The 26,293-nt window shown below is 37.4% G+C and overlaps 1 protein-coding gene and 1 non-coding gene across 2 annotated transcripts; both read left to right on the top strand.

Moving 5' to 3' along the window:
* Positions 1-8,991: 8,991 nt before the first annotated feature.
* LOC125197590 (small nucleolar RNA R71) lies at positions 8,992-9,098 on the top strand. Its single transcript, XR_007172126.1, has one exon. It is a non-coding gene; the product is annotated as a small nucleolar RNA R71 (small nucleolar RNA).
* Positions 9,099-20,333: 11,235 nt separating this feature from the next.
* On the top strand, positions 20,334-22,190 carry LOC125194300 (cytochrome P450 716A1-like). The gene is made up of 3 exons (XM_048092443.2): positions 20,334-20,947; positions 21,043-21,478; positions 21,542-22,190. The coding sequence occupies exons 1-3, from the start codon at positions 20,447-20,449 to the stop codon at positions 22,045-22,047; spliced, it is 1,443 nt and encodes a 480-aa protein (XP_047948400.2). The 5' UTR covers positions 20,334-20,446; the 3' UTR covers positions 22,048-22,190.
* Positions 22,191-26,293: the final 4,103 nt, after the last annotated feature.

Below are 26,293 nucleotides of genomic sequence, written 5' to 3'. Positions count from 1 at the left end.
CTCCTACTGGAGCAGCCGGCTCAGTCCTGCAACGAAGAATTCCGGCGTTTGCAGACGCTGCTGCCATTGCAGAGTCACTGACGCTTTGCAAGTGTCGCTGCTGCACAGAGAAGAAGCTGCTTTGATTGCAGCGCTGCTGTCCGACGAGGACAGCTCCTCCGCCGTCGCCCGAAGGCGACAAGCAGTTGGGTGTTGCTGCTGTCACACGACTCTGCAGCTGCTGCCCATCGTTCAACACAGCTGCTGTCCGGCGCTGCTGTCCGAAGACGAAGCAGTTGCTGCCAGAGCTGCTGTCCGTTGCCTTCTCCGATCAGCCGTAACTGCCCTGAGACGACGTCTCTGCCGCTGACTTCCTGAAGATGCTGCTGCCGTGACTGGATCAACAAGGATCCACGGCTGCCGTCTTCATAAGCGTCGTCGCCGTCTGCTTCTCCAACCAGCTGAGACCGCCGCCACCTCCTCTCACCGGATCTGGATCTAGGATCCCCAACGAAGACAGCTCGGAACGCAAACACACTTAGGTTTTAACCCTTGTGTTTATTTAGTCGTTTTCAACTTAATTAACTTGATTTATCGCGGTCGCTTCGCTTGACCACGATCTTAAATCTTAATTAATCGTTTCTCAATTTATAACAATCTTTTATGTTCAAACCAATATGTACATTTAAACATATAGCTTTTAGCGATTTAAATTGTTCTAGCATATTGAGAACATAAAACTATAGATCTATGAATACTTGCTTATATCTAGAATATTCTTGTGAAAAACTCGAATAAAATTCAAGATTCATAATATTCTTTCATCGATCCAAGTATTCAATCATGGACCACTTTATTTCTTGATTCAAACACATATATTCACTTAAACACATACATATAGGTAATCATTCAAACATATCTAGTACATATTACTTAGAATATATAGATCTAATGATGTTCATTATAGATCTAGAATATTTTTGTGAAAAACTTGAATAAAATTCAAGATTCATAATATTCCTTCATCGATCTAGAACATCATATCATAGATTTGAAAATAAAATCAAGAAAAACATAGATCCAACACATATTATAAACATATAACATGTATTGCATTATTTTCGAAAATCCGAAGTTTTAACACTACAATTTTCAAAAAAATTCAATTAATCTCAAAGGAAGATTCTCCGTTTTTCAAAAATGGAATCAAAAAATGAAAAAATCAGAGCCTAAAAATTGGCTCTGGTACCAATTGTTGGAACTACCGCAGCGGAAGACACGGAAAACAAACAGGTCATTAACAGATCTATTTAGATGATTATGCATTCGATTCCAATTTCATGCAATAAACTAGATCTATAGATAAAACACATCAAAAACACATATAGACATGCAATTTGATGTAGATACGATCGTTACATCTTGATCCATCATAGGATCGACGTTGCTAGCTGCACCAACCGGAAATCCATGGTTTATCGACCACGAATCTTCCGTACTATTCCCTTGTCCTTGATCACTCATCCGTGTGAGCGGATCTTGAATAATCAATAATAGTCTTGAAGAGATCTAGGGAAAACCAATCACAAACTCGATATTGTCTTGATCTAATCCTATGAATTATGATAACACAAGAACAAAACATAACCCTAATTCTCCCACGTGCCAAGGCACGAAAACCGAGGCAAAGGGGGAGAAAGAGAGTCGGCGACGGCTACTAGGGTTTAGGGGGGAAGAGTGTTTTGTTGTATGGTATGCTAGGGTTTCCCACCTCATTCACTATTTATAATGTACTTAATGGGCTAGTAAGGGGATCCATGGAATGATTTAGGTGTTGGGTTTAGGGTTTAGGGAAAAAAATACGGAGAAAGACGATAGAGATAAGGGAATCCCAGGGATGTGTGTTCACAGTTATGGTTATACAAAATTCCAACTACAACACCCTAGCACCGTTTTTACTTTGAAAGGACGAGTCACCTAGCTTATGCTCATGCGATACAAACGTTGATTACAAAGTTAGGGTTGTCAATCCTAACATGTAACTCCAAAAAGCTCCTAAGACCCTTCAAAAGTCCCCACTCTCAATTAACAGTGCCGTTTTAAGGGAAACTAACTGTAGCGTCTACTAAGTGAATCTAACTCGCTAGAACTCTGTCACAGTTATGAAGCAAGTTATATTAAATCATACACGATTGTGTCACTCAATCATGCAGCATCAAAACTACTTAGGGAAGAAACAAAGTAAAAATAAAATGGATATTAAATAGAAAAAGGAATTTGTATAACCAAAGTCGTTACTAACACATCCCTAGAATCTTATGAGTTTAGTTACACATAAATGAATAAGCTAAAAACATAGATTGAAGGGAAGACAATTTGAACATAAAACTAAACCAAATAAAACCCGTAGGTTGAATCCTTATCATTCTGTTCTTGAAATCCTTCTCCAACTCCTTACACCAATGAAGTACTCTAGGTCTTGATCTATATGAAGTATTTTGCAAGTAGAAGTTCTCTCTTTTTGATGAAGCTTGAGGTCTTATTTATAGGGGAAAGCCATTCCTTGTTGTAGAAGGAAATGATCTCCAAAATATGGTAAATCTGGGCGCAAATCTAGGGCTACTCGAATTCGCTGCCTTTCTCTGGCGGGCCGCCGCAACTTGGCCGGCGGTCGACGCGTTGGAGTCCAGAGAGTCTGTTCCCTCGGCGGCGGACCGCCGCACGTCTTCCGGTGGTCGCCGGACGAGACTTCTCTTCCAAGAACATTTTTCCGAGGTGGACCGCTGCATTGATCTGCCCACCGGGCGCCGGCGGTCGCCGCACACATCCGCGGCGGTCGCCGGTCGCCGTCTGACTCCAGATTTCCAAACTTGGCATTTTGGCTCCCTTTTTCGGCTCAATTATGCACATTTCTCACAAAACACGTCAAAATACCAAAATAGACAAAATATGCAAATAATGGACGTCTAGAGTGACTTTGACATTAAAAACGGACCAAATGATAGCCTTAAAACAGTGCAAAATCCGAGCGTGTCAACTCCCCCAAACATACATTTTTGTTTGTTCTCGAACAAAACAATAAAGACACAAGCATAGACACACGGAATGCACAAGGACTAGATGTCATAACTGCCTCAAAAGATGGAAGAACAGTTTAAACATGTACTAACGCAATCAAATCAAGCAAGGCTTATTAGTGCACTTTCATTACCAACTCGTGGAACACCTTGAATTCAAGCCCTCGCATGTGACAAACTTCCAAAGATGGGAAGTGTTCTCTCACTCTCAAAGTGTATAAGGATAATGTGTATATAAGCACTCAAATCATGCATCATGCAAAGTTTACCATAGGTTTGCTCAAAGTCTAATCCCTCCTCTACTAAATGTGATTAAGCTTCAAAAGTCCGAAAGGTCTTTATCTTTGGTTGTAATGTAGGCTCTTTCGTAGGTGAGGAATATTTGGCTAAAAAGTGACTTAAAAATAAAAATATCCCAAGTAGGGTAAAGATAACTCCACTTTTTTAAACCCAAGACACTTTAACACTTTATTTATTTCTCCTTCAACTCACTTTCCAATCCTTTGATTTTCTTTTCTTTTCACAACCTTTCACACATTTTTTCTTTTTCTTTTTTTCTTTTTCTTTTTCTTTCTTACACATCCTTTTTTTTTTTTCTAAGATCAAGCACATATTTGGAATTTTTCTATTTCACAACTTGTACTTTTCTTTACATTAAGCACACCACTTTTATACTTTCTCCTTATCTCTCCAATTCCTTTACAAAATAAGATAGCAAAAACTAACTAACCCAAGGAATTGTCCCCATTATTTTGGCTTCCAAAGAATAGGCTTAAAGGCTCAAAATTGGCTCCAAAGGGAAAAATTTTAAAATTTTGAGAAGGTCAATATTTTTGACAAAAGTAGGCTAAGAAAAGATGACCAATCATCCTCCTAAATCAACTTAAACACTATGTAAACTTAGGCAAGACTAGGAGCAAGTTCTAGAAACATATACATGGATGCAGATAAATCACACAAGAATGAAATATAGGCTCAAATCCTTACAAGGTATAAAGCATGATTCAAGGCGAACAAGCAATTCACTAATTATGCACCTTTTCACCAAACCATCAAATCAAAACGTTAAGCCACACTTCAACATAGATGGAATGTAATATCATTGGCAACTCGATCTAAAGTGTGTCCCTAAGCATGCGTGTTTCTAAGTTCTTCATGTTAAGTTCATGACATGGATTCAAGAAAATATTTTTAGAACACAAAATTCACCTACGGGGTTTTGAAAAACAAAAACAAAAAACTTAAAACAAAAAGAAAAAACCTAAATTCACGGTCCACCACTTCAACCCCCCAAACTTATTTACAACAAAGTGTAAATTAAGTTTGCAGAGTCGGTAGGGACGTGAGTGAACTATTGAAAAAAAACGTACCTTGAAAATTCTTGCGTCGAGGCTTGACCGGGCAAAAGTTGAGAAACTTTGGAAAAATCGCGCTGGAAAAATACGCCCAGGCGGCGGCCTACCGCAGCATGTCCGGCAGTCGCCGCGCGACAACAGAATGTTCCAGCGAGCGGACCGCCGCAGCACATGCGGCGGTCGCCGCGGAAAGGTTAGAGCCTGCGAAAAAAAATTTCAATGCACAAAATTAAACTAAAACCAAAAATACTTAACTTAAAGCAAAAATTGTCAAAAACAAGGAAACAAATTATTTTAAAAACATCCAAAAATGATACAAATGCTCATTTAGAGTCATTGAGCTTGACTTCTTCAATCTTGAGGAGGAGGACGGAAACGGGCATTGAGGTCGTCGAATGCGCCAATAAGATAGGCGATATCGCCACTCATGGTTTGGCGCTCTTGTCGAGCCTCGGCGGCCATCCTTTGGAGCTCTTCAATTTGTTGACGGCGATGCACGTCTTCTAGCCTTTGTTGCTCCCAAAATTGTTGTTCCACCGTGCACCAATCGCCTTGAATCGTCCATCCTTGGTGGTTGTAGGCGTTCTCCCTTTGTTGCTCCGCCCATCGAGTGTTCCCCTTCTTCGGTGTAGTGATCGATAGCATCGAAGGCGGAGTCCTCATCGGCCTCAAAGATGGGGATGCGAGCCGGGATGTTCCTCTTCCTAAATTCCCCATTGATGGGGTTAGCCTCAATGGCTCTCCAGTGCGTCGGGGTGTTGAGCTTCCAATTGGCTTGGTTCGCCCAAACGTCAACTTTAGTCACCTGTGGGATGGGAATGGGGAAGTGATCCCCTGCCACTTGTAGGAAAAATCCTTGCCCCCAATAATCGGTCTTCAAGAGCCCCACTGAAAATAGCACCTCATAAGTGATGAAGCGCCCACTGCCATCTTCCGTCAAACCGACGAAAGAAACCTCCAAATGCTCGGCGATTGTCGTTATCAAACCCCCACAACATATAACGCCGGCATCCTTCTTCGTGATCCGGTCCACATAGATAGTAAAAAGGGTTCCATAGTCGAATCCCTTCTTGTTGAGGAGGCACCAAATCACATTCAACTCCGTTTGGGAGACACTTCCCCCGTCGACCCTAGCAAACATAAGTTGAGTCATGGCTCGGTGGAGGTACCGCAAAACCGGGTTGCGGATTGAGGAAGACTTGACGTAGCCCGCGGCATGCTCGTGCTCATTCGTCATCGCACCCCAAACCTCATCAAAGTCGTAATCATTATCGGTCTCGGGGTTGGGTCAAAGCAATGGAAGATTCCGCAAAGCTCCTCCATGGTGAGCGAGTGCCATCGGTTGCCTAGGCGGAAATCGATGCTAAGCGGGATGTTTTGCCGGCGATCCTTTGTGACCTTCAACGAGCTTAGCAACTCGAGAGTATACTTCCTAAACGACGGGCACTTCCTCTCAAACATGTACCGGAGGCCGTTCTCGTCACCTACATCACATAATGCCCAAAAGTCCTTCGCGATCCCCAAAGTTTGAAGAGGGAAATCGTGGGGGTACCGCGAAGGCGCCGTCTCTCGCGCCGACAACGCCGTAGTTCTTTACGTTCTCGGGCTTTCCCTTTGATCCCATATTTCTACAAACGAGAAGTACAACAATTAGAAAGTATACCAATAATGGAAAAATTAAAGGTTCCCCCAAACTTGCACTCTTATAATCAATACCAATGGATCAACATGTAAGACATGTAAGTGCAAGCTTAGGTGTATAAAACTACCTAGATTGTAGCGTGGAAACATATAGAACATAAACACCCAAACTAGGAAACACAAATCCATCCCCCAACGTGAATTCATCCCCCTTGCAGAGACGTATCAACAATAGATCAATACATATCAACAATCTCTATAGGATATTAAAGTATTGCAATTCATGGGAGTAATAATAGCCTCACGATGCTATGAACATGATTGCAACATAAAAACAAGTAGAAACAAGAAGGAATCACTATTCACAAAGCTTCAAAACTATCACCAAAACACAATATCACCATGGAAATCCACAAATAAGCATACACAATCGTCCCCCATCATAAAATTAGAGTTTTCATCGAACAATTCATCCAAAACACACTTAAATCCATGGAAGAAGTAGAACAAAACTCAGAAATTTAGTTAGGATGCATACCTTATGTTGATTGAGAATTGGAGATGAAGCACTCTAAACTTGAAGAGAATTGAGAGAATTATGGTGTGGGTGTGTGAAATTGGTGATTTATAAAGGTGGGGGTTGTGTGCAAGGAAGGAATTTGAGAAGTAATGGGAAAAAGAATGAAAAACTTACCTTTTAAACTGCATTCCCGTCTTTGGACAACGCGCGGCGGGCCGCCGCACGGTCGTTTAAAACAGTGGTTCGTGGCGGTCCGCCGCGGCCCCTTCAGCGGTTCATCCGGCCTGCCCTAAGCCTGCCCTAAGCCCGACCTATCCTGCACATGTGAAAACACGTGTGGCGACCGCCGTATTAAGTGCGGCGACTGCCACGCGTAATTAATTTTTTTTTTTTTAACAAAACAAAAAAAAAACGAAAATAAAGAAAATAACTAAATCAACGAAAAATTGGGTTGCCTCCCAACAAGCGCTTTTGTTTTTAGTCGTTAGCTCGACTTGAAGTGGCCCACTAATTGGGCGGATCAGCGACCCGAGTGTTGTAAAATGGCATAGGGAGCAACTTGGTCCCTAGCTTCTTCCACCACTTGTATTTCCCCTTATTTGTTTTGATAGCATAAACTTCCTCTTTTGCTTCTTTTTCTGCGGGATAGAGGTGGAGGGATTAGTATCGTCCTTTTTGGGAGAACATCTTACCTGACAATGTAAATAGTGGAGGTAGTAGGATCCTCCACTTCTAAGGGGTCTTGAGGTTTGGTCAAATCCGTGATCAGGACTGCCCTACACTGTTGTTCCATCTTTGCCCGCTTTGCTTCCTCAAACTTGAGCATCTCGCTTTCGATCTTATAGGTGGATTGGCTATGGTTATCGCTAATTATGATCTCGCCACGACCTACATCAATCAAAGCTTTGCAAGTAGCAAGAAAATCTCTCCCTAAGATTAGAGGGACGTTCTTGTCTACTTTCATGTCAAGCACAATAAAATCAGCGGGGAAAATGAAATCATCTATTTTCACTAAGACATCCTCATTCATACCAAAAGTTTATATGGTCGAGTTACCGGCCAACCTGAGTGTTACGTCTGAAGTTTTGAGTGGCCCAATGTTGAGCTTTTCGTAGTACTTCAGCGGCATGAGATTGATGGAAGATCCTAGATCGCATAGGGCCTTGTCAACCTTTCCCTTTCCAATCCGGCATCGGATAATAAATTGGCCCGGATCTCTCTGCTTCACTGCCTTCTCCTTTTGGATGATCTCGCTGCAATGATGTGGTAGCTTAAGGTCGGCTTTTGTTGGCTTTCTCTTCCTCATCACCGCCTCCCTTAGTAGCTTTGCGTACCTAGGTATTTCTTGCAACGATTCAACTAAAGGAATGTTAGTATGAACTTTACAAAATATGTTCAAAAAATGTTTGAACTGCTCTTCGAGCTTAAACTTCCTCTTTGGCTGGAAAGGTAGCACAATCCCATTGTGCCGCACGAGTCCCAGCTGAGCGGGTGCTTCTGCCTTCTCTGTGGCGGCCCGCCGCGTAGTGTGCGGCGGTCCGCCGGCGGCTGGGCAGATTCCATTCTGTGCTACAGTGGCGGTCCGCCGCGTGGTGTGCGGCTGTCCGCCGGCGACTGGGCAGTCCCCAGTTTTCTACTTTGCCACCCACTTTTTGTTGACGTCGTCCACTCGTGCGGCTGCCTTTGCCCTGTCCTCATCTAACTTCTTTTGCATTTGCTCCATTTGCGTGTTGATGTTGGCTATGGCAGTTGAGATCGTGTTCATTCCCTGCTCGAGGTTATTTATTCTAGCTTCGACCACTCCGATCTTGGTGTCATTAACCTTCTGTCTTGCGCGATTACCTCCAAGATCCTTGTGGTCCCTTGTTCATACTTTTCCTCCTTCTTGAGTGTCTCAACTACTCCTCCCTTGCTAACATTAAATCCTGCGGGGGGTTGCAAGTAATTATTGTTAGAATAAGAGAGATTAGGATGAGGTCGGTTTCCATTAAATTATTGAAATTACCGCCCCCTGGTTAGGGCGATAATTATTGTTGTAATTTCTATTGGGACCGCCTCCTTGCATGTAGTTGATTTCCTCCACTGTCGGGGTACGAGTTTCGGGTTTAGAGACTGCTATAATGGAGGTTGGTGGAATCGGGTCCTCCTTCCTTGATGAATCCATTTGGTCCACCCTAACTCGAAGCTCGGCCAATTCTTTGCAAAAGAGCTTTTCTCGGCTTCTTCAACTGCAGCTATCCTTTTTAGGTTATGCCTTTCTTTCGACCACCCCCTACTGTTGGTGGCGAATCCTCTATCACCGCCATGGCTTCCTTACCTGACTTCCATAAGAACCCTCCAATTTGCACCTGAATCAAGAATAGCACAAATTTTCTCGTTAAACCCATTATAGAGAATTCCTACCTGATGGTCCACGGTGAAACCATGGTTAGGGCACTTTCGGAGAAGGGCTTTGAAACGAGCAAATGCCTCATAGAGGGGTTCGTCATGGCCTTGTATGAATTGGAAGATCTCGCTTTTGAGCTTCAAAATTGTGCCCCGCGGATAGTACTTGTCGAGGAAGGCAGCTACAATGTCCTTCCATGTGGAGACCTTTTCTCTGAGCATACATTCAAACCACTCTTTAGCAGAATCAGTTAATGAAAAGGGAAAGAGTCTTACCCTTATGGCATCGTCATCGACACCATTCAACTTGAGAGTGTTTGAGATCTCCACAAATTTGGAGAGATGGCGATTGGCATCCTCTGTAGCCCTACCTGCAAAAGGAGTTTGCTCGACCCTTTGAATAAGGGGCATGCGTAACTCGAAATTGTTAGCGTCTATACGAGGTCCTTCGGGAAAGGTTATCATATTCCCATGATTGAACATGTTCATCACGGGTTGTATTTCCTGATTCTTCTTCTCTAAAGCCTCGCGGGCTGCCCTTTCCACATCTCTCTCATCCATCAGTAGCTTCACCATTTCCTGCAATTTCTCGATGTCTGTTTGGTCACCCATTGTTCCTGATCCTGATCCTTTTTCTCTTCTTATTTTCTTACGAGTTCTTTCAAGTTCCAAATCGAGCGGTTCTAGGCTGTCCTTCCCAGAGCGCGTTCGCATACAAAACCTGCAAGAACCAAAAACAAAAACGAATTAGAAACTAAAATTAAAAACAGAAAGCAATTAAAATCCAAAGTAGCAACAGCGCCAAAAACTTGATGCACTTTTTATTAGCACTAAATAAACCTGCAAGTATACAGAGTATATATAGTATAGCTAAAGGTTAGTACCGGATATCGAACACGGGGAAGACGAACACAAAGTGTCTATCCTCTACTAAGACTCAAATACTATCTGGAAAAAACAAGTGGGTTTTGAAAACTTTTGGAAAACTAAAAACAATAGAAAGCATAGACCAACAAAAAGCGAATAAAATACGAAGAAAGACGATAAAGATAAAGGAATCCCAGGGATGTGTGTTCACAGTTATGGCTATACAAAATTCCAACTACAACACCCTAGCACAGTTTTTACTTTGAAAGGACGAGTCACCTAGCTTATGCTCATGCGATACAAACGTTGATTACAAAGTTAGGGTTGTCAATCCTAACATGTAACTCCAAAAAGCTCCTAAGACCCTTCAAAAGTTCCCACTCTCAATTAACAGTGTCGTTTTAAGGGAAGCTAACTGTAGCGTCTACTAAGTGAATCTAACTCGCTAGAACTCTGTCACAGTTATGAAGCAAGTTATATTAAATCATACACGATTGTGTCACTCAATCATGCAGCATCAAAACTACTTAGGGAAGAAACAAAGTAAAAACAAAACGGATATTAAATAGAAAAAGAAATTTGTATAACCAAAGTCGTTACTAACATATCCCTAAAATCCTATGAGTTTAGTTACACATAAATGAATAAGCTAAAAACATAGATTGAAGGGAAGACAATTTGAACATAAAACTAAACCAAATAAAACCCGTAGGTTGAATCCTTGTCGTTCTTGATGTTCTTGAAATCCTTCTCCAACTCCTTGCACTAATGAAGTACTCTAGGTCTTGATCTCTATGAAGTATTTTTCAAGTAGAAGTTCTCTCTTTTTGATGAAGCTTGAGGTCTTATTTATAGGGGAAAGCCAATCCTTGTTGTAGAAGGAAAAGATCTCCAAAATATGGTAAATCTGGGCGCAAATCTAGGGCTTCTCGGATTCGCCGCCTTTCTCCGGCCGGCCGCCGCACCTTAGCCGGCGGTCGCCGCGTTGGAGTCCAGAGAGCCCGTTCCCTTGGCGGCGGGCCGCCGCACGTCTTCCGGCGGTCGCCGGACGAGACTTCTCTTCCAAGCACATTTTTTCGAGGCGGACCGCTGCATTGATCTACCCGCCGGGCGCCGGCGGTCACCGCACACATCTGCGGCGGTTGCCGGTCGCCGGTCGCCGTCTAACTCCCGATTTCCAAAGTTGGCGTCTTGGTTCCCTTTTTCGGCTCAATTATGCACATTTCTCACAAAACACGTCAAAATACCAATATAGACAAAATATGCAAATAATGGACGTGTAGAGTGACTTTGACATTAAAAACAGACCAAATGATGGCCTTAAAACAGTGCAGAATCCGAGTGTGTCAACAAGTGATAAGGCTCATTCCATGCATTGGTTTTCGGTTAAAATTCTATACTTTTGGGGCACTAATCTATGTTTCTGAGTTTAGGTGCGTAATAAATCTTCCAGATCTAGAAGTTGTTGTTACCTGACTTGGCAGATGCAAAAGAGATGAAATTGAAGTGAAATTCAGATGTCATCGTCCAGACCTGGGAGAATCAGAAAGCTGGCGACAGGAGTAGAATGAGGCAAAAAGCAGATTATTAAAGCATCTTATTCAAGGGCACAAGCGTCAATTCACCAAAAGGATGCCCTAGGGATCGGAGCCTCACCTATATAAAGAGCTCAACCTTAAGGAAGAAAAAATCCTTCAACACACACTCTCTTAGCTCACTTTTGGAGGCTCCTTGTTCCATTTCTGTTTTTCACACTTCAAACACTCATTTCACCTGCTGTGCACTTGGAGATGGGGTGATTTCTGGCCACCGTGGTGGTTCTCAACGTTTTGCTGCTGTGTAACACCGCCTTGTGAAGGCAAAGAAACAATATTTACTTTGCTTTGTTTAGTTTGCTTTCCGTTTTAAGTACTCGTTGGTTTTTAGTTTCGTAACTTTGGTTTTTGACTTTGATCTACTGGATTCAAACCTATTTCTACTTATTATGGAAGTTCATGTTGGTTTTTGTTGGATCTTGCTGAGTTGATGTTGTTTTGTTGCTTTTCGCTTTCGTTATTATTGATTGTTGGATGTTTGGAGCTGAGATCTGTTGGTTTGTTGTTGGAGGTTGTGGATTTACGTATGGAGGTGTGAGAACTGTTGAATCGTGGTGGATTTGAGTTGGATTTTGGTAGATCTGGTGTTTGTTGTTTACATTCTGCATGATTAAGGCTATCTACTGTTTGTTTCTTCATCTGCTAGGTCCAGTAGCGTAGATCTGTTAGTTTCGGCTTTAATTTCTTGTTTAAAGTTTAGATCTGAAGTTTGCTCTGTTTTCATGGTGTTTAATGCTCTGTTTATCTGATATTCTCGTTTGCTTCCCGAAGAAGATGAAGTTTTTTGGTAGTTAGAATCAGATCTGCTTTTGTCAGTACTTTCTGCACGTCCTTTTTACTTTTCTGCAGTTTTTCCAGACCCTGGTCGTTTAAGGAAATTGGTCCCCACTGTTTGTCTCTCTTTTGTTTGTCTAATTTAGGAAAGTCTGTCTAGTCCGTTAACTCCAGTTGTTTTAAAACTTTCAAATATTTCGTTTCTCAAAGTCATGCATGTTCGTACGTTCTCGTTTCTCAGACCCAGTAGGTAGAGTAACGTAGCTTAAAATTTTCCAGACCCAGTAGTTTTAGTACTCGACCCACAAATTGCGTGGCAGCAGCCAACCTCTTCCCAAAACATCTCAAATGCAGTTTCATAACACATCCGTCCTCGTGGGATGAATCCTTTACTTCCCTATGCTATTTATAGTATAGTGGGTTGAGTTTTTGAAAAAGTAGAGTGCTCCCAACGACCCTGATAGATTCATGGTCTTCTAGCCTTTGTGAACTAGTTGCATCCTCTGGACCTGTTAGATTGAGAGATACCACACAGCGCAATGCACTACATCGACTTTACCTTTATTTAACAAGCAATTCACTAATTATGCACCTTTTCACCAAACCATCAAATCAAAACGTCAAGCCATACTCAAACATGAATGGAATTAAATATCATTGGCAACTCAGTCTAATGTGTCCCTAAGCATGCGTGTTTCTAAGTTTTTCATGCTAAGTTCATGACATGGATTCACCATCAGGTTTATTTTAAAAGAAAATATTAACAAAAATAAAAACATACTAAAACCTAAGACAAAAACCTTAACTCACGGTCCACCACTTCATCCCCCCAAACTTATTCACAAAAAAGTGTAAAATAATTTTGTAGAGTCAGTCGTGACGTGAGTAAACTACTGAAAATAAAACATACCTTGAAAAATTTCGCATAAAGGTTGGACCGGGCGAAAAATCGAGAAACTCGAAAAATCGCGCTAGATTGTGCAACTGGGCGGCGGTCGGCGCGGCCTGGCCAGAAAGTTTCCAAACGAGGTTTTGACTCCCTTTTTAGGCTTAAATATGCACATTTCTCACAAAACATGTCAAAATATCAAAATAGATAAAATATGCAAATAATGGACTTGTAATGCAATTGATTAAAAACGTACCAAATAATGGCCTTAAAACAGTCATAATGCGAGCATATCAGTCCCACAAGTATGACATTTTTTGTGGGACGGAGGGAGTATTTGTTTGTTACCTTTGTTTAGTAGAATAATTCACAGTTTCTCGTTTGGAGGGTGAAATTTGTACGTCAATTTTGTCGTGACTCAATAGCGTACATGATTCTCATCAAAATCAACTGTCTCAGTTGATTGTGATGCTTCAAATGAGGGAATTGGTGTTGTCTATGCCAAGAAGGTAAACCAATTGCTTTCTTAAGTAAAATGTTGAATAACTCTCGGCGGAATCATTCGACTTATGAACTATGATGCAATAATAATCTAATTTCCACTTTGAAATAATAATATTCTAATTTCCACTTGTTTGGATACGTCCACACAATGTTGGCATATACTTCATCCGTTCAATATTAATTGAGTCATTTTTATATTTTGAAAAGTTTAAAGATAATTGAGTCTCTTATATTTTTTTGCAAAAAGTAACATCATCTTTTACTCTATTCACCGTCCACTTAACACATTATTCTTAATTTCTGTGTCGAAAAGAAGCGCATCTATAAACAAGGAACGGAGGGAGTATAAAATGACTGTAATTGTCTCCCCTTTCCACTAGCATACTTTACACATTCTCGTTAGAGGATGAAATAACAAAATAATACTTGTATGTTAGGGAATTTAATCAAATGAAAATTTTAAATATTGTACAAACTCCAAACTATGATCTGGATCATTACAAAATGTCAACAGATTACTCCCTCCGTCCCACAAAAGATGTCACACTTTCCTTTTTAGTTTGTCCCACAAAAAGATGTCACATTTCTCTTTTTGGAAAAAGTTCTCTCTCACATGAATATAAAAATTATATTTTCTCTCTCCATTTAACACACAAAACAAAACCTCCTAAAATCCCGTGCCGTCCCACAAGTGTGACATCTTTTGTGGGACGGAGGGAGTACAAAATAGCAGCAACAGAAAATATCAACACAGTGTCAATGGTTTACACCGTATTGACACTGTGTTGATAATGTGTTGACACTGTATTGACATTGTGTTTCCATCAAAATTTTGAAATTTTATACTGTGTTGACATTGTGTTGAAAAGTTTGGAGTTTGTACAATACACGGGTTTGCATTTTATCACTACCCTGTATGTTAGAGGATTAAAATACGTAGTTTGTGATTATTTATTAAATATAATTGAATTGAGAATGAGAGACATGGATAAAAAATTCAATAAATAAAATTTCTTTTGTCCAATAGAAATAGACTTAATTTTCTTTTTCACAATGAGGATGAAAAATCTGTAACGGTGAACTCCCAGTGAGGATGAAAAATCTGAATTTTTAATCGATTTATGTGTATTTTTTTTTCATTAAATGGTCCTCACATTATAAATAGTTTGTCGAAATATACTCACTGAACACATGCCGAAATATTTTACGGTAAATAGTTTGTCAAGCCTGTCAATGAGTACAAAAATATACTTAGTGAACACATAGGGAAAACACATGCAGGATTGAGTACAAAAATATACTCAGTGAACACATGCCAAAATATTTCACAGTAAATAGTTTGTCGAGCTTGCCAGTGAGTGAAATCGGAGATTTTCCATTTCATAAAAGTTGGTTGCAACCATTTTACATCACATATCATATTTGGAACATATATTTGTGAACCGGGAATATGGCCACATTCCACGGCGGTCACTGAACCGGCCAACACGTATTAGCTCACAATTCGAGGTGTACACTAGCTAAGCAGAGTCTGCGGCCCTTACTTCAGCTTGAATTCGATTTTCTCACACAGAACAAGCCTGTCACTCAATATAGGACATAAAGCCTCATCAGATAGAGAGATCATAAAACAAATCATGACAAGATAAATATTTTATTTCCATGAAGCATAAAATAATTTGTCATTTTTCCTATACACAGTGAGGTAGGAAAGACCCACAGTAATAATGTAGGTCAAGAAAGCCCATCTCAAACGTGTAGGTGATTTGGTGATATAATTTGGGAGTTCTAATTTAGGTGTATGATTATAGGAAATAAAGAAGGAAATTTGGAAAGATTTTGGTTGTGAAAGGAAGTGGCGTGTAGAAAAGAATGAAATTTGTTCTTTATTTCTGATTTATTTGACTTTGGGTTAAATAAAGAAATACTCCCTCCGTCCCGCTTTAGAAGTTCCGGTTGATCAATTTTGAGTGTCCCGCTTTAGGAGTCCCGGTTGGGATAAATTAATAAAAAATGCTTACAAAGTGTTAAAAGTGGGTCCCAACATCCACTACAACATTTATTTATTGGACACTAAATTAAAAGTGGGTCCCAACATCCACTACAATATTTATTTATTACATAATCAATCACTTTTTTCTTAAAACATGTGTCCGACTCAACCGGGACTCCTAAAGCGGGACGGAGGGAGTAGTAAGAAGGAAATTAAGTAAATTGGGCTCAACAAAGGAATTAAAAGAAAAAAGGTCCAACAAGCATCATTGCATTTAATTTAAAGTAATACAAGCCCAATTAATGTATTTTAAATAATTTGAAAATGGGCTTTATTATTTTATTGGATCCAAAATACTATCCACGTTCAAATTAATTACTCCCTTCGTCCCACATAATTTGACCCAGTATTTCATTTATGTCCGTCCCACATAATTTAACACACTTTACTTTTACCATTTTTTGTAGTGGACCCCATATTCCACTAATTCATTCCTACTCATATTTTATTATAAAACTAACTTTAAAAGTAGGACCCACATCTCACCAACTTTTTCAACTCACTTTCCATTAGATTTCTTAAAATCCGGGTCGGGTCAAAGTGTCCCAAATTATGTAGGACGAAGGGAGTATTTCTTTTGAAAGTTGAAAGACTAGGAAAATATGTTCCTATTTCCTCGTATTTAAACTCATCATTTCCCTTCGTATCAAACAAAATAATTAATCACTCAGTGTTTGCATACAAGTTTTAAAACTGTTCTAATTGAAAAAAGAAGAAAAAAAAAACACATACATTTGCAGCATGGAGAGTTCCAAATTCAGATTGGATATTGTTCCCAGCCTCAGAATTATCCAAATTCTTGCCCCATGATGCTGTTGAAGCCACTGTGATTAGAGGATATCAATGGATGAAGGCCGAATATTAACATGGTTTGATCTCTCTTTGATTCGCAGAAGTAAATTTTTGTGTCAAGTTGTTTCCTACAAATGAAGGAAAACTGACTTGATGGAGAAGATGACACGGATTTATGACGATGAAAGTACAGATGACAATTGACCAGAGAAGATGAAGACGGAATTAGGGGCGAATCCAGAATTTTATTGGAGAAGGGGCAAAAATATACTCCCTCCGTCCTTGATTAAGAGTCACACTTTGACCGGACCCGAGTTTTAAGAAATGTAAAGAAAAGTTGGTTGAAAAAGTTAGTGAAATGTGAGACCTATTTTTTTATATTGGTTTTATAATAAAATGTGAGTGAATTGAGTTAGTGGTTTATGAGATTTATGGTAAAAATGAAGTGTGACTCTTAATTGGGGACGGACCGAAATGAAAAGGTGTGACTCTTAATCGAGGACAGAGAAAATAATACATAAGAAAAATTTATGTATCTGAGAACGGACATTTAGTGTGGTTGAAATATATAATTAAAAATCCACGTATAAATATATAAGGAAATCCCATGTCCCCATAAGCCGGCTACGCCTCTAGACGGAATAGATGGAGGTGGACAGAATAGATTGGAGGAGGAGATAAGATGGAAAGAAAGATTCTTTAAGCGAAATAAATTCTTAAGTAACGAGCTTCTAAATTGTTTGGCCTAATTATTTAATTGTAGAGTTTAGACTATTATATTGTGTTAAATTACTCTGTCACGGTCCCTCTCTAACACGGTCACACCAATTAGTGGACTATATTACCCATTTTTATTGATTACTTATTAACCCAAACATACTACACATTTTTTTTATTGATTAGTCAATTCATACATGTTTATAAAATTAATAGATTAGTAAAATAAACTACTCCCCCCGTCTTATAAAATACAGTATGTCTCATTTTCCTTTGTAGTTTGTTGTATTAAAGATGTCACATTTTCATTTTTAAAAAATATTGTCTCTCATATTACTATAAAAGTTACTCCTATATTTTTTCATTCCACTCAACACACAAAACAAAACCTCTTAAAATCTCGTGACATTCCACAAATGTAACATATTTTATAGGACAAAGGAGTACTAACTACTATGTAAAACGATACATAATTTGGATATTCTAAAATTATATAATTCTTTATTTAATAAATAATAGATTTCATACATAGTTATATTATTTTATAATCTTATTATATTATTTAATTTGATTTAAGTTATTGAGAAGTGTTATTGGGTTAGTGTATAGTTTAGATAAAATATATAGGTATACTTGAAAGGTATAAAAAATAACTGAGTGAGAATATTCTTTTATGTTTAAGTTTAGGATAGATAGTTTAGGTAAAATTATTATTTAGTGTGATATTTACACAAAAATGAGTTTGTGTTTAGTGTAATGCTTGAAGATGCTCTAAAACTATGAACTTTGGCTAAATTTTAGCATTTCCCATTAACTTTAAAATTGGTCTAAAATATCACAAACTTTACAATTTGTTTGTTATTTCCAATCCAACTCAAATGAGATATATTCGGTGAAAAACTTATTGCACGTGAACAACTGTGAAATATTTATGATTTTAGGCCAATTTTCAAGTACATGGCAAGTAGAATAAAAAATCATGTAGAAAGCCACATTGATTTAGTAGAGCCAAGTACGATAAAAAATGCATGTAAGCTAGTCGGATATGGTGATTGATCTGCCGTGAAAAATAATAAAAAAATGTAAAATTTGTGATATATAACAATAATTTTAAAATTAGTACAACACCAAAATTTGGCCAAAATTTATATTTTAGAAGCCAATATCACTTTTTTTTAATGGAACTACTTCGTTAGGTTAGGTGCAAAATTATTTGACGGCATGTCAAATATATAAAATATTGTTGGTATAGCCGCAAACTTTCGTCGCTCTATCTTTATGATATTTTTATTAAATGATCTTCGTGTGATATGTCTGCAATTTTAATCGCTCTATTTTTGTGTTTTTTTTCTCATTAAATGGTCCTCCTATGATAATTTGCAAATTTTACTCGCTCCATCTTTTTTTGTTTTTGTTTTTGTTTTTATTTAATGGTCCTCTTACGATATATCTGGTGAGAGAAAGTTGATTTACCTCTTTATAGTTTTTTGGTAAAAAAAATTTTTAGATTAACACAAAATGTGAAAATGATAGTATTAATTTTTTCAAATATTAAGAAATAATGGTAGTGATTTATGCTCCTAACTTTTCCTAAAGTAGTATATTTCAAATTTTAGTATATTTTTAAAAATATCCTATACGAATGTGTCAGACTTTGTAGAAAAATGAAAGTTAGGTACACCAAAAATATTAATCCTACTTACCTTTTTAACCTTTTTATTAAATTGATATCAATTCATGCGTTGATGTGAAATTTTTAAATGAAAGACATTTAAACTATTTGCTGAAAATAGGGGTATTTAATAAAAAATATACACTACGCTTAGGGTTCGTTCAGTTCATATGACTATGGCCTATAAATTATGTTTGGATGGTAAATTTATATTTTTGTCATGGAATATTCAATATAAGCCTTCCCTCCAACAAAAATTATCGTTTCTCTTTTATATATTTCTACCATTTTATTTTTGTAATTGATTCACCTCTACATGAAAGAGTCAATAATTGTCTTTGACGAAGTGGATCCAAATTCAAAATTAATTTTGTAAATAATACTCCATCCGTCCCAGATAATTTGTTTCATTTTTCTATTTTGGTACGTCCCACATAATTTGTCTCATTTCACTTTTTATTATTTTTGGTAGTGGACCCCATATTCCACTAACTCATTCATATTCACATTTTATTATAAAACTAACATATAAAAGTAGGACTTACGTTGCACTAACTTTTTCAACTAACTTTTCATTACATTTCTTAAAACTCATGCACGGTCACAGTGAGACGAATTATCTGGGACGGTGGGAGTAATTTATGTTTAAATATTAGTACTCTCTCCGTCCCAAGAAAGTTGAGTTGTACGTACTTATTTCTTTTTTAGTCCGTCTCAACAAAGTTGAGTTATTTCCTCTTTTGTCGAAAGACAAAATATCTAATCACTCTAACTTTATTTCATCATTTTCTTTTCCTCTTATCTCTCCTACTGAATTTATTCATCTCTTCTATACATTCTACATAATTTTTTTAAAGTTTTGCCTCAATTTTCTTAGGACGGATGGAGTACTTTTAAACTTGTTATGCCTCAAAAATATACATTCCTAATTTTATTAATTTATAATTTCTCATATCTCATAAATTCATGAAAAGTATAACAAGATCTAAAAAACATTATTAAATGTATTTTAATATAAATTTTAAACTAACATAAATATATATTGTTGGGAGACAATTATTAAAGATGCATTAGTAAATAGAGTGAGCTGTAAAAAGGTACTCCCTCAGCCGCATAATAATAGTCGCATTTAGTGTGGACACGAGTTTTAAGAAATGTAAAGAATAATGGATTGAAAAAGTGAGCGAAATACGATGTCGATCGACTTTTTTTTATATTGGTTTCATGATTCGTACGTTACCTAAGTGAGAATGATTAGAACAACGAAGATGGAGGAAGGGAAAAAATGACAACAATATTCTTCTATTGCCGACCCTAAGAGTTTGTTTTTCTGAATCGGTGATGGACCACAACTAGGTAACGTGGCTTTAATTGATAATTATATTATTTTGGTGTTGAAATAATTAAAAATCAATATGTAGTACTTATATAATGTCATGTTGACATGAATGGATGCTATTAAATTAAAAATTCTAAACAATAGTAATATGCAAGGAATCTACTTATTTTTAGGGTATGGTATCAATTTATTAAGGAGAAAATTTCCCAAACACGTAGCCCACATAATTAGCTTATTTAAGTTGAGTTTGGAGATTGATACGAATCGGAAAAGAAAGTAAAGTTAGGATGGAGTCGACGATGATGATGTTGTGGGTGGTGGCGTTTGTGTCTCTAGTTTATTTGGTGATGATGAAGAAGAGGACTAGTGAGAGAAGGCTCCCACCGGGGCCGTTAGGAATTCCGATAGTCGGGCAAAGCCTGGAGCTTCTGAAGGCGATGCGAGATGATAAAGCTGAGGTGTGGCTGCGAGAAAGGGTCCGAAAATACGGGCCGATTTCGAAGATGAACATATTCGGAAGAAAGACGGTGTTTCTAACGGGCCAAGCTTACAACAAATTCATGTTCAGCTGCGACGAGGAGACCATCTCCAACAAGCAGCCCAAGTCGATGCGACAAGTGTTTGGGCCCACGAACTTGTTCGAGATGTCCGGGGAAGATCACCGGCGGTTGAGAAGAGCTTACCTTGCCTTCTTGAAGCCAGAAGCCCTCAAACAGTATGTGGGGACGATGGACCATGAGATCCGATTGCATCTCACACAGCATTGGCATGACGACCATGTTATCTCGGTATGTCATCTACATTACTATTACTAGAGTACTAGTTTATTTGAGAAATATGGAATTGAATTTTATTTTATTTTTTATTGGGCATGCTGATGCAGGTGGAGCCGCTGATGAAGACTCTCACATTCAATATGATTTGCACGCTTCTGTTTGGAATAGAGAGAGGGGAGAGAAGGCAAAAATTTGTGCATCTGTTCGAACAAGTGATGGAAGGACTGTTGCTGGTGCCGATCAATATCCCCTTCACCCGCTACAACAGAAGCATACGCGCCCGGAAGGAATCGGGAGCCATGATAAGGACACTGATGCGCGAGAAGAGGGAGAAACTCGCCAGAGGAGAACCTGCGCACGATCTCATCTCCAGCTTGATCTCCATGTGCGATGACGACGGCTCACCGCTCTTGAGCGACCAGGAAATCGAGGACAACAGCGCTGTCGCGTTGATTGCCGGCTACGACACCACCTCCACGCTTCTCACATACATAGTAAAACTCATAGCTCAACACCCCAATGTTCATCAACTTCTCCTCAAAGGTATACTTTTAATATTTTTTGGAAATGAACAAGAAAATGAATTGCAAGTTGTTGTTGTTGCAGAGAACCAAGAGATTATGCGAGGAAAGAAGAGCGAGAGTGATCCTCTGACATGGGATGATCTTGCTAAGATGAAGTACACATGGAAATTTGCAACGGAGGCGTTGAGGTTGTATCCACCGGGATTGTTCGGGTTCAGGCATGTCCTTCGAGATTTTGAGATTGATGGATACGTTGTTCCTAAAGGATGGCAGTTGCTATGGGCAGCATGCACGACGCATTTGGACGAATCCATATTCCCGGATCCGCTTAACTTCAACCCCTCGCGTTACGAAGATCAAGCGATGCCACCGAATACCTTTGTAGCGTTTGGAGGAGGTGCCAGGAAGTGCCCAGGCTACGAATTTGCAAGAATGGAGACGTTAGCGATGATTCATTATTTGGTCACTCGCTTCACTTGGAAACTTCATTTGGAAGAGAATCCAGTAAGCAGAGATCCCATGCCGGTTTTCAAACAAGGCTTGCCCATACACATTAACATCAACAACCCCTCAGAAAAATTGTTGTAATAGTAATCTAATTTCCACTTGTTTGGACACGTCCACGCACACTTTCTCGTTACAAGGTGAAATAATAAATATTAATGAGGGTCAAATAATATATAATACTTGTACTTCATATCTGCAATACAATAGCATATATGCTTCTCAAACTCAACTGTCTTCCTCATATAATCTTATTTGTAATATGAAGTTAGATTGCACAATTGATCTTTACCGATAAAAAGTTTTAGTGACTCGGGCCTTTTAAGTTAAAACTTTGTGTTCACTCAACTGTGGCTGACAAACCCTTTTCTACAATACCTCCACCCACAAAACATAGATTAATTTTACCATTTTGTACCGTTTACCAAAACTATACCAATTCTAAATTTGGAAAATTATAAACAAATAATAATCATACACATCATTCTCAGTGTGGATCTCATAATCCACGAACACTACTTTCACCAACTTCTCTCTCTCTCTCTCTCTCTCTCACACACACACACACACTTTACCAATTGTGTATTAAAGCTCGTGTTATTTACAACTTTATGTATTTTTTGTGGATGGAGGCAGTATATATTTTCGGCATGTGACCACTGAGTATACTAAGTGCTCAGCCCTGCATATATCTTTTCCAAATATACAGGTTGAACATTGATGAAAGTTGATGGTGTTAAGCAGAGATGATGAGTACTATGTTTGATAATGTTTATGTATCATGTCTCCATACATGATAAAATTTCTCTTGAACCCTTCCATAGTGATATGTACTCCTACTAAAATTACATACCTTTATGTTTGGAATCCAATCATCTATGTTCGTGTTCGAATTATGTCCTATTTCCTTAATGTACCTATGTCCCTTGTTCAATCCAAGTTGAATCCAATAATCTATGTTCGTGTTCGAATTATGTCCTACTTTCCTTGATGTACCTATGTCCCGTGTTCCTCAAACTCATGTATATAGTCACGATAAATTGAGCTTACTTTTAATAGTAAGAGTGGTCATGACACTTAAGTTATAACATGTTCACCAATATTTTACAAAAAGAAAATTAGCTACTCATATTCATAACAAAATCTATAGAAATATTAAAGAAAATATTCAAAGACATTGTTTAGAAAATGAAGCAAACTAAGTTAAGGACTCTACTGCAATCAGAATGGTCAGATAGGAAACTTCATTTTCAATCTTGCGATGGATAATTCTTTCTTGCTCAACAAAAATAACAAAAAATATATTTATAATTGCGTAGCTACATCTAATAACAATCATATTAAAACAACGTGTCTGAAAAGTAGGAGAAATATTAAAATTTTAAACATAAAATATCGATGTAGTTTGAATAATTGTAGACTACATATAGGTTTGGCATATATAAAAACCCAGTGCCTCGACTCAATTTTTTTATATATAGAACTCACTCCGCTAGGTTAGGTGGAAAATAATTGATCATGTCTTTCTAATAATAATTTCTAACTGGTCAGGCCAACTAGCTCAGCTTTCTTGGTGGCGCCGCAAATTTTAATTTCTCAATCTTTATGTTTTTCTTATTAAATGGTCCTCCTATGATAATTTTGCAAATTGTAATCACTCTATTTTTTTTATTTTTTTTTATCAAATGGTCCTCCTATAATTAAAAAGGTTAGAGAAAGTTGATTCATCTCTTCATAGTCTATAGTAAAAAAAATTCTATATCACACAAAATAGAGTATTATTTTTGCAAAAAATAAGAAATATTGATAGTGACTTATGCTCCTACCTTTTACCGTATTTTAGAAAATAGTTTAAATTTTAGTGTCTTTTAAAAAATATCCTAAACTTTTAACCTATTCAAGAAAATGTTACAAATTTGAAGAAAAAACAAAAGTTAGACACACAAAGAAAAATCGTACTCCCTCCGTCCCACATAATTTGGGACACCCGACACGGGTTTTAAGAAATTCAATGGAAAGTGAGTTGAAAAAGTTGGTGGGATGTGAGTCCTACTTTTAAAGTATTAGTTTTATAATAAAATGTGAGTAATGAGTTAGTGGAATATGAGGTCCACTACTAAAAATGGTAAAAGTGAAGTGTGTCAAATTATGTGGGACGGTCCAAAATGAAATATTTGGTCAAAGTACGTGGGATGGAGGGAGTACTTACTTTTTAATAGATGTTTACGGAATTTGATGAAAATAAGAACATTTATAATTGAATTCTAGCATACACTTAGAGTTCGTTCGATTCACATGACTAAGGCAGTAAGGCCTATAAATTAAATAACTTTGTCCTATATTTGGACAGTAAAACTAGACCTAATACTTTATTCAAGAATGCATATGTTGTTATGGGATATTCAATATCAGGCTATCAACCTTCCCTCTAACAAAAATTATCTTTCGTCATATCAATATCTGCCATATAACAAAAAAAATTGTATTTTTATATATAAATTTTAAACCAACATATATTAAATATTAGTAATGTTAATTTCTAATTTTTCATGCCAAGGAAATTGAATTCATGAAAAAATATAACAAGATCTAAAAAATATTATTATAATATATTTTTTTAAATAAATACTACTAATAAAATAACGCATATTATACTCTTAATTAAGTTATATTTAAAAAGTGAAACACCAACTTAGAGTTAAGGACTTAAAAGTTAAAACACTATTCATAGTTAACATATGTTGCTTTTCTGAATATTCTTCTTGAAATGAGAGCTCTATATAACTGGATGATTCGATTATAAATAGATGGTGTAGATTACCAGATTACTGTTATGTGGAGTATACAAAATTAGGATATCAAAAACATAGGGCGCAGTTGGTTACATTTAAGATCACAAAATTACTCTCTCGATTTAAATTTCACAAAATATTTATCAAAATAAATGTAATTGTATAGTAATCTAATATCATTCTAATTGCATATGCTTCGATCAAAATAAATGTAATTGTATAGTAATCTAATATCATTCTAATTGCATATGCTTCGATCAAAGAAATTTGATACTCCCTCCGTCCCAAGATAAGTGACCTACTTCTTTTGGGCACGGGATTTAAGGAATGGTATTTAAATAAGTTAAAGTGGAGAGGGTAAAGTGTGATAGAGTGAAAAAGTAGAGGAGAGAAGAGAGAATAAAGTAGGTGGAAAATAAAATAAGAAAATGACTTTTTGCTAAAAATGGAAATAAGTCACTTATAGTGGGACACCCCAAAAAGGAATACAAGTCACTTATCTTGGGACGGAGGGAGTATATTTTTAAAACTTTATAAAATATTACTCCTTCCGTTCTATAGTAATAGAGACATTTCATTTTGCGCACTCATTTTGAAAAAATAATTATAAATAGTTAAAGTGGAGAAAAAGTAAAGTAAGAGGGTGAATATTTTAGATAAGACTATTATCTACATTATTCTCTCTCTTACTTTACTCTCTCCCCATTTTAACTATTTAATATTATTTTTTAAATACGAGTGCAGAAAATGAAATGCATATATTACTGTGGAACGAAGATAGTAGCATATCTATCCTATCAATATTGTATATGTGTAACATATTGGTGGTTTTGTTTCATAATTTGAGGATATGCAATAAGGCCCATAACCAAGGACATATCCTGGTGGGGTCAAAAATTAATTAATTATTACGGTGTTAGGGAATCAATAGACTGGTTAAGTAATTAATTGTGGTGACCTATTATAAATTAGCCCTAATTTAACAGTTTAAATAGTTAAATAATTTTATACTACAGGAAGTTTAAATTGTTTACCTAATTCTAATATAATGTCAAAATTCAATTTTATGATACATGGGTCAATAAATCAATTTTAAAATTAAAATAGAATTTTTAATTAATAAACTTGTTCATCTTGTTTATAGGGCTTATATTTTACCTAAACAACTTAACACGTTTATAAGTTAAACAAGAAATGAGATTATTGTTTGAGGCGAGCTGCGATTTACAAGCTATATGGAGTATGTAATTTGACACAACATTCGAGCATGAAAATAGATTTTATAACGACGATGATATTGCCGGCGCGTACGTATTGGATTTATTTGAGTGAGAATGATAAGAGCAACGGAGATGGAGGAAGCTACGAAATGACAAGAATATTTTTTATTGCTCCAAGAGTTCATTTTTCTTGGTCTGTCACTGACCTACCTACCTTAACATTAATGGACATTTATATCATTTAAATGCCAGTTTTCTTGATCTGTCACTAACCTAACTGCCATAGCATTTATGGACAGTTATATCATTATCTTCTTA

This window comes from Salvia hispanica, chromosome 4 (assembly GCF_029641045.1).
Source record: "Salvia hispanica isolate PSC_SH4W2 chromosome 4, Shi_PSC_v1, whole genome shotgun sequence".
NCBI lineage: Eukaryota > Viridiplantae > Streptophyta > Magnoliopsida > Lamiales > Lamiaceae > Salvia > Salvia hispanica.
This window is presented reverse-complemented; position numbering and strand designations above follow the sequence as displayed.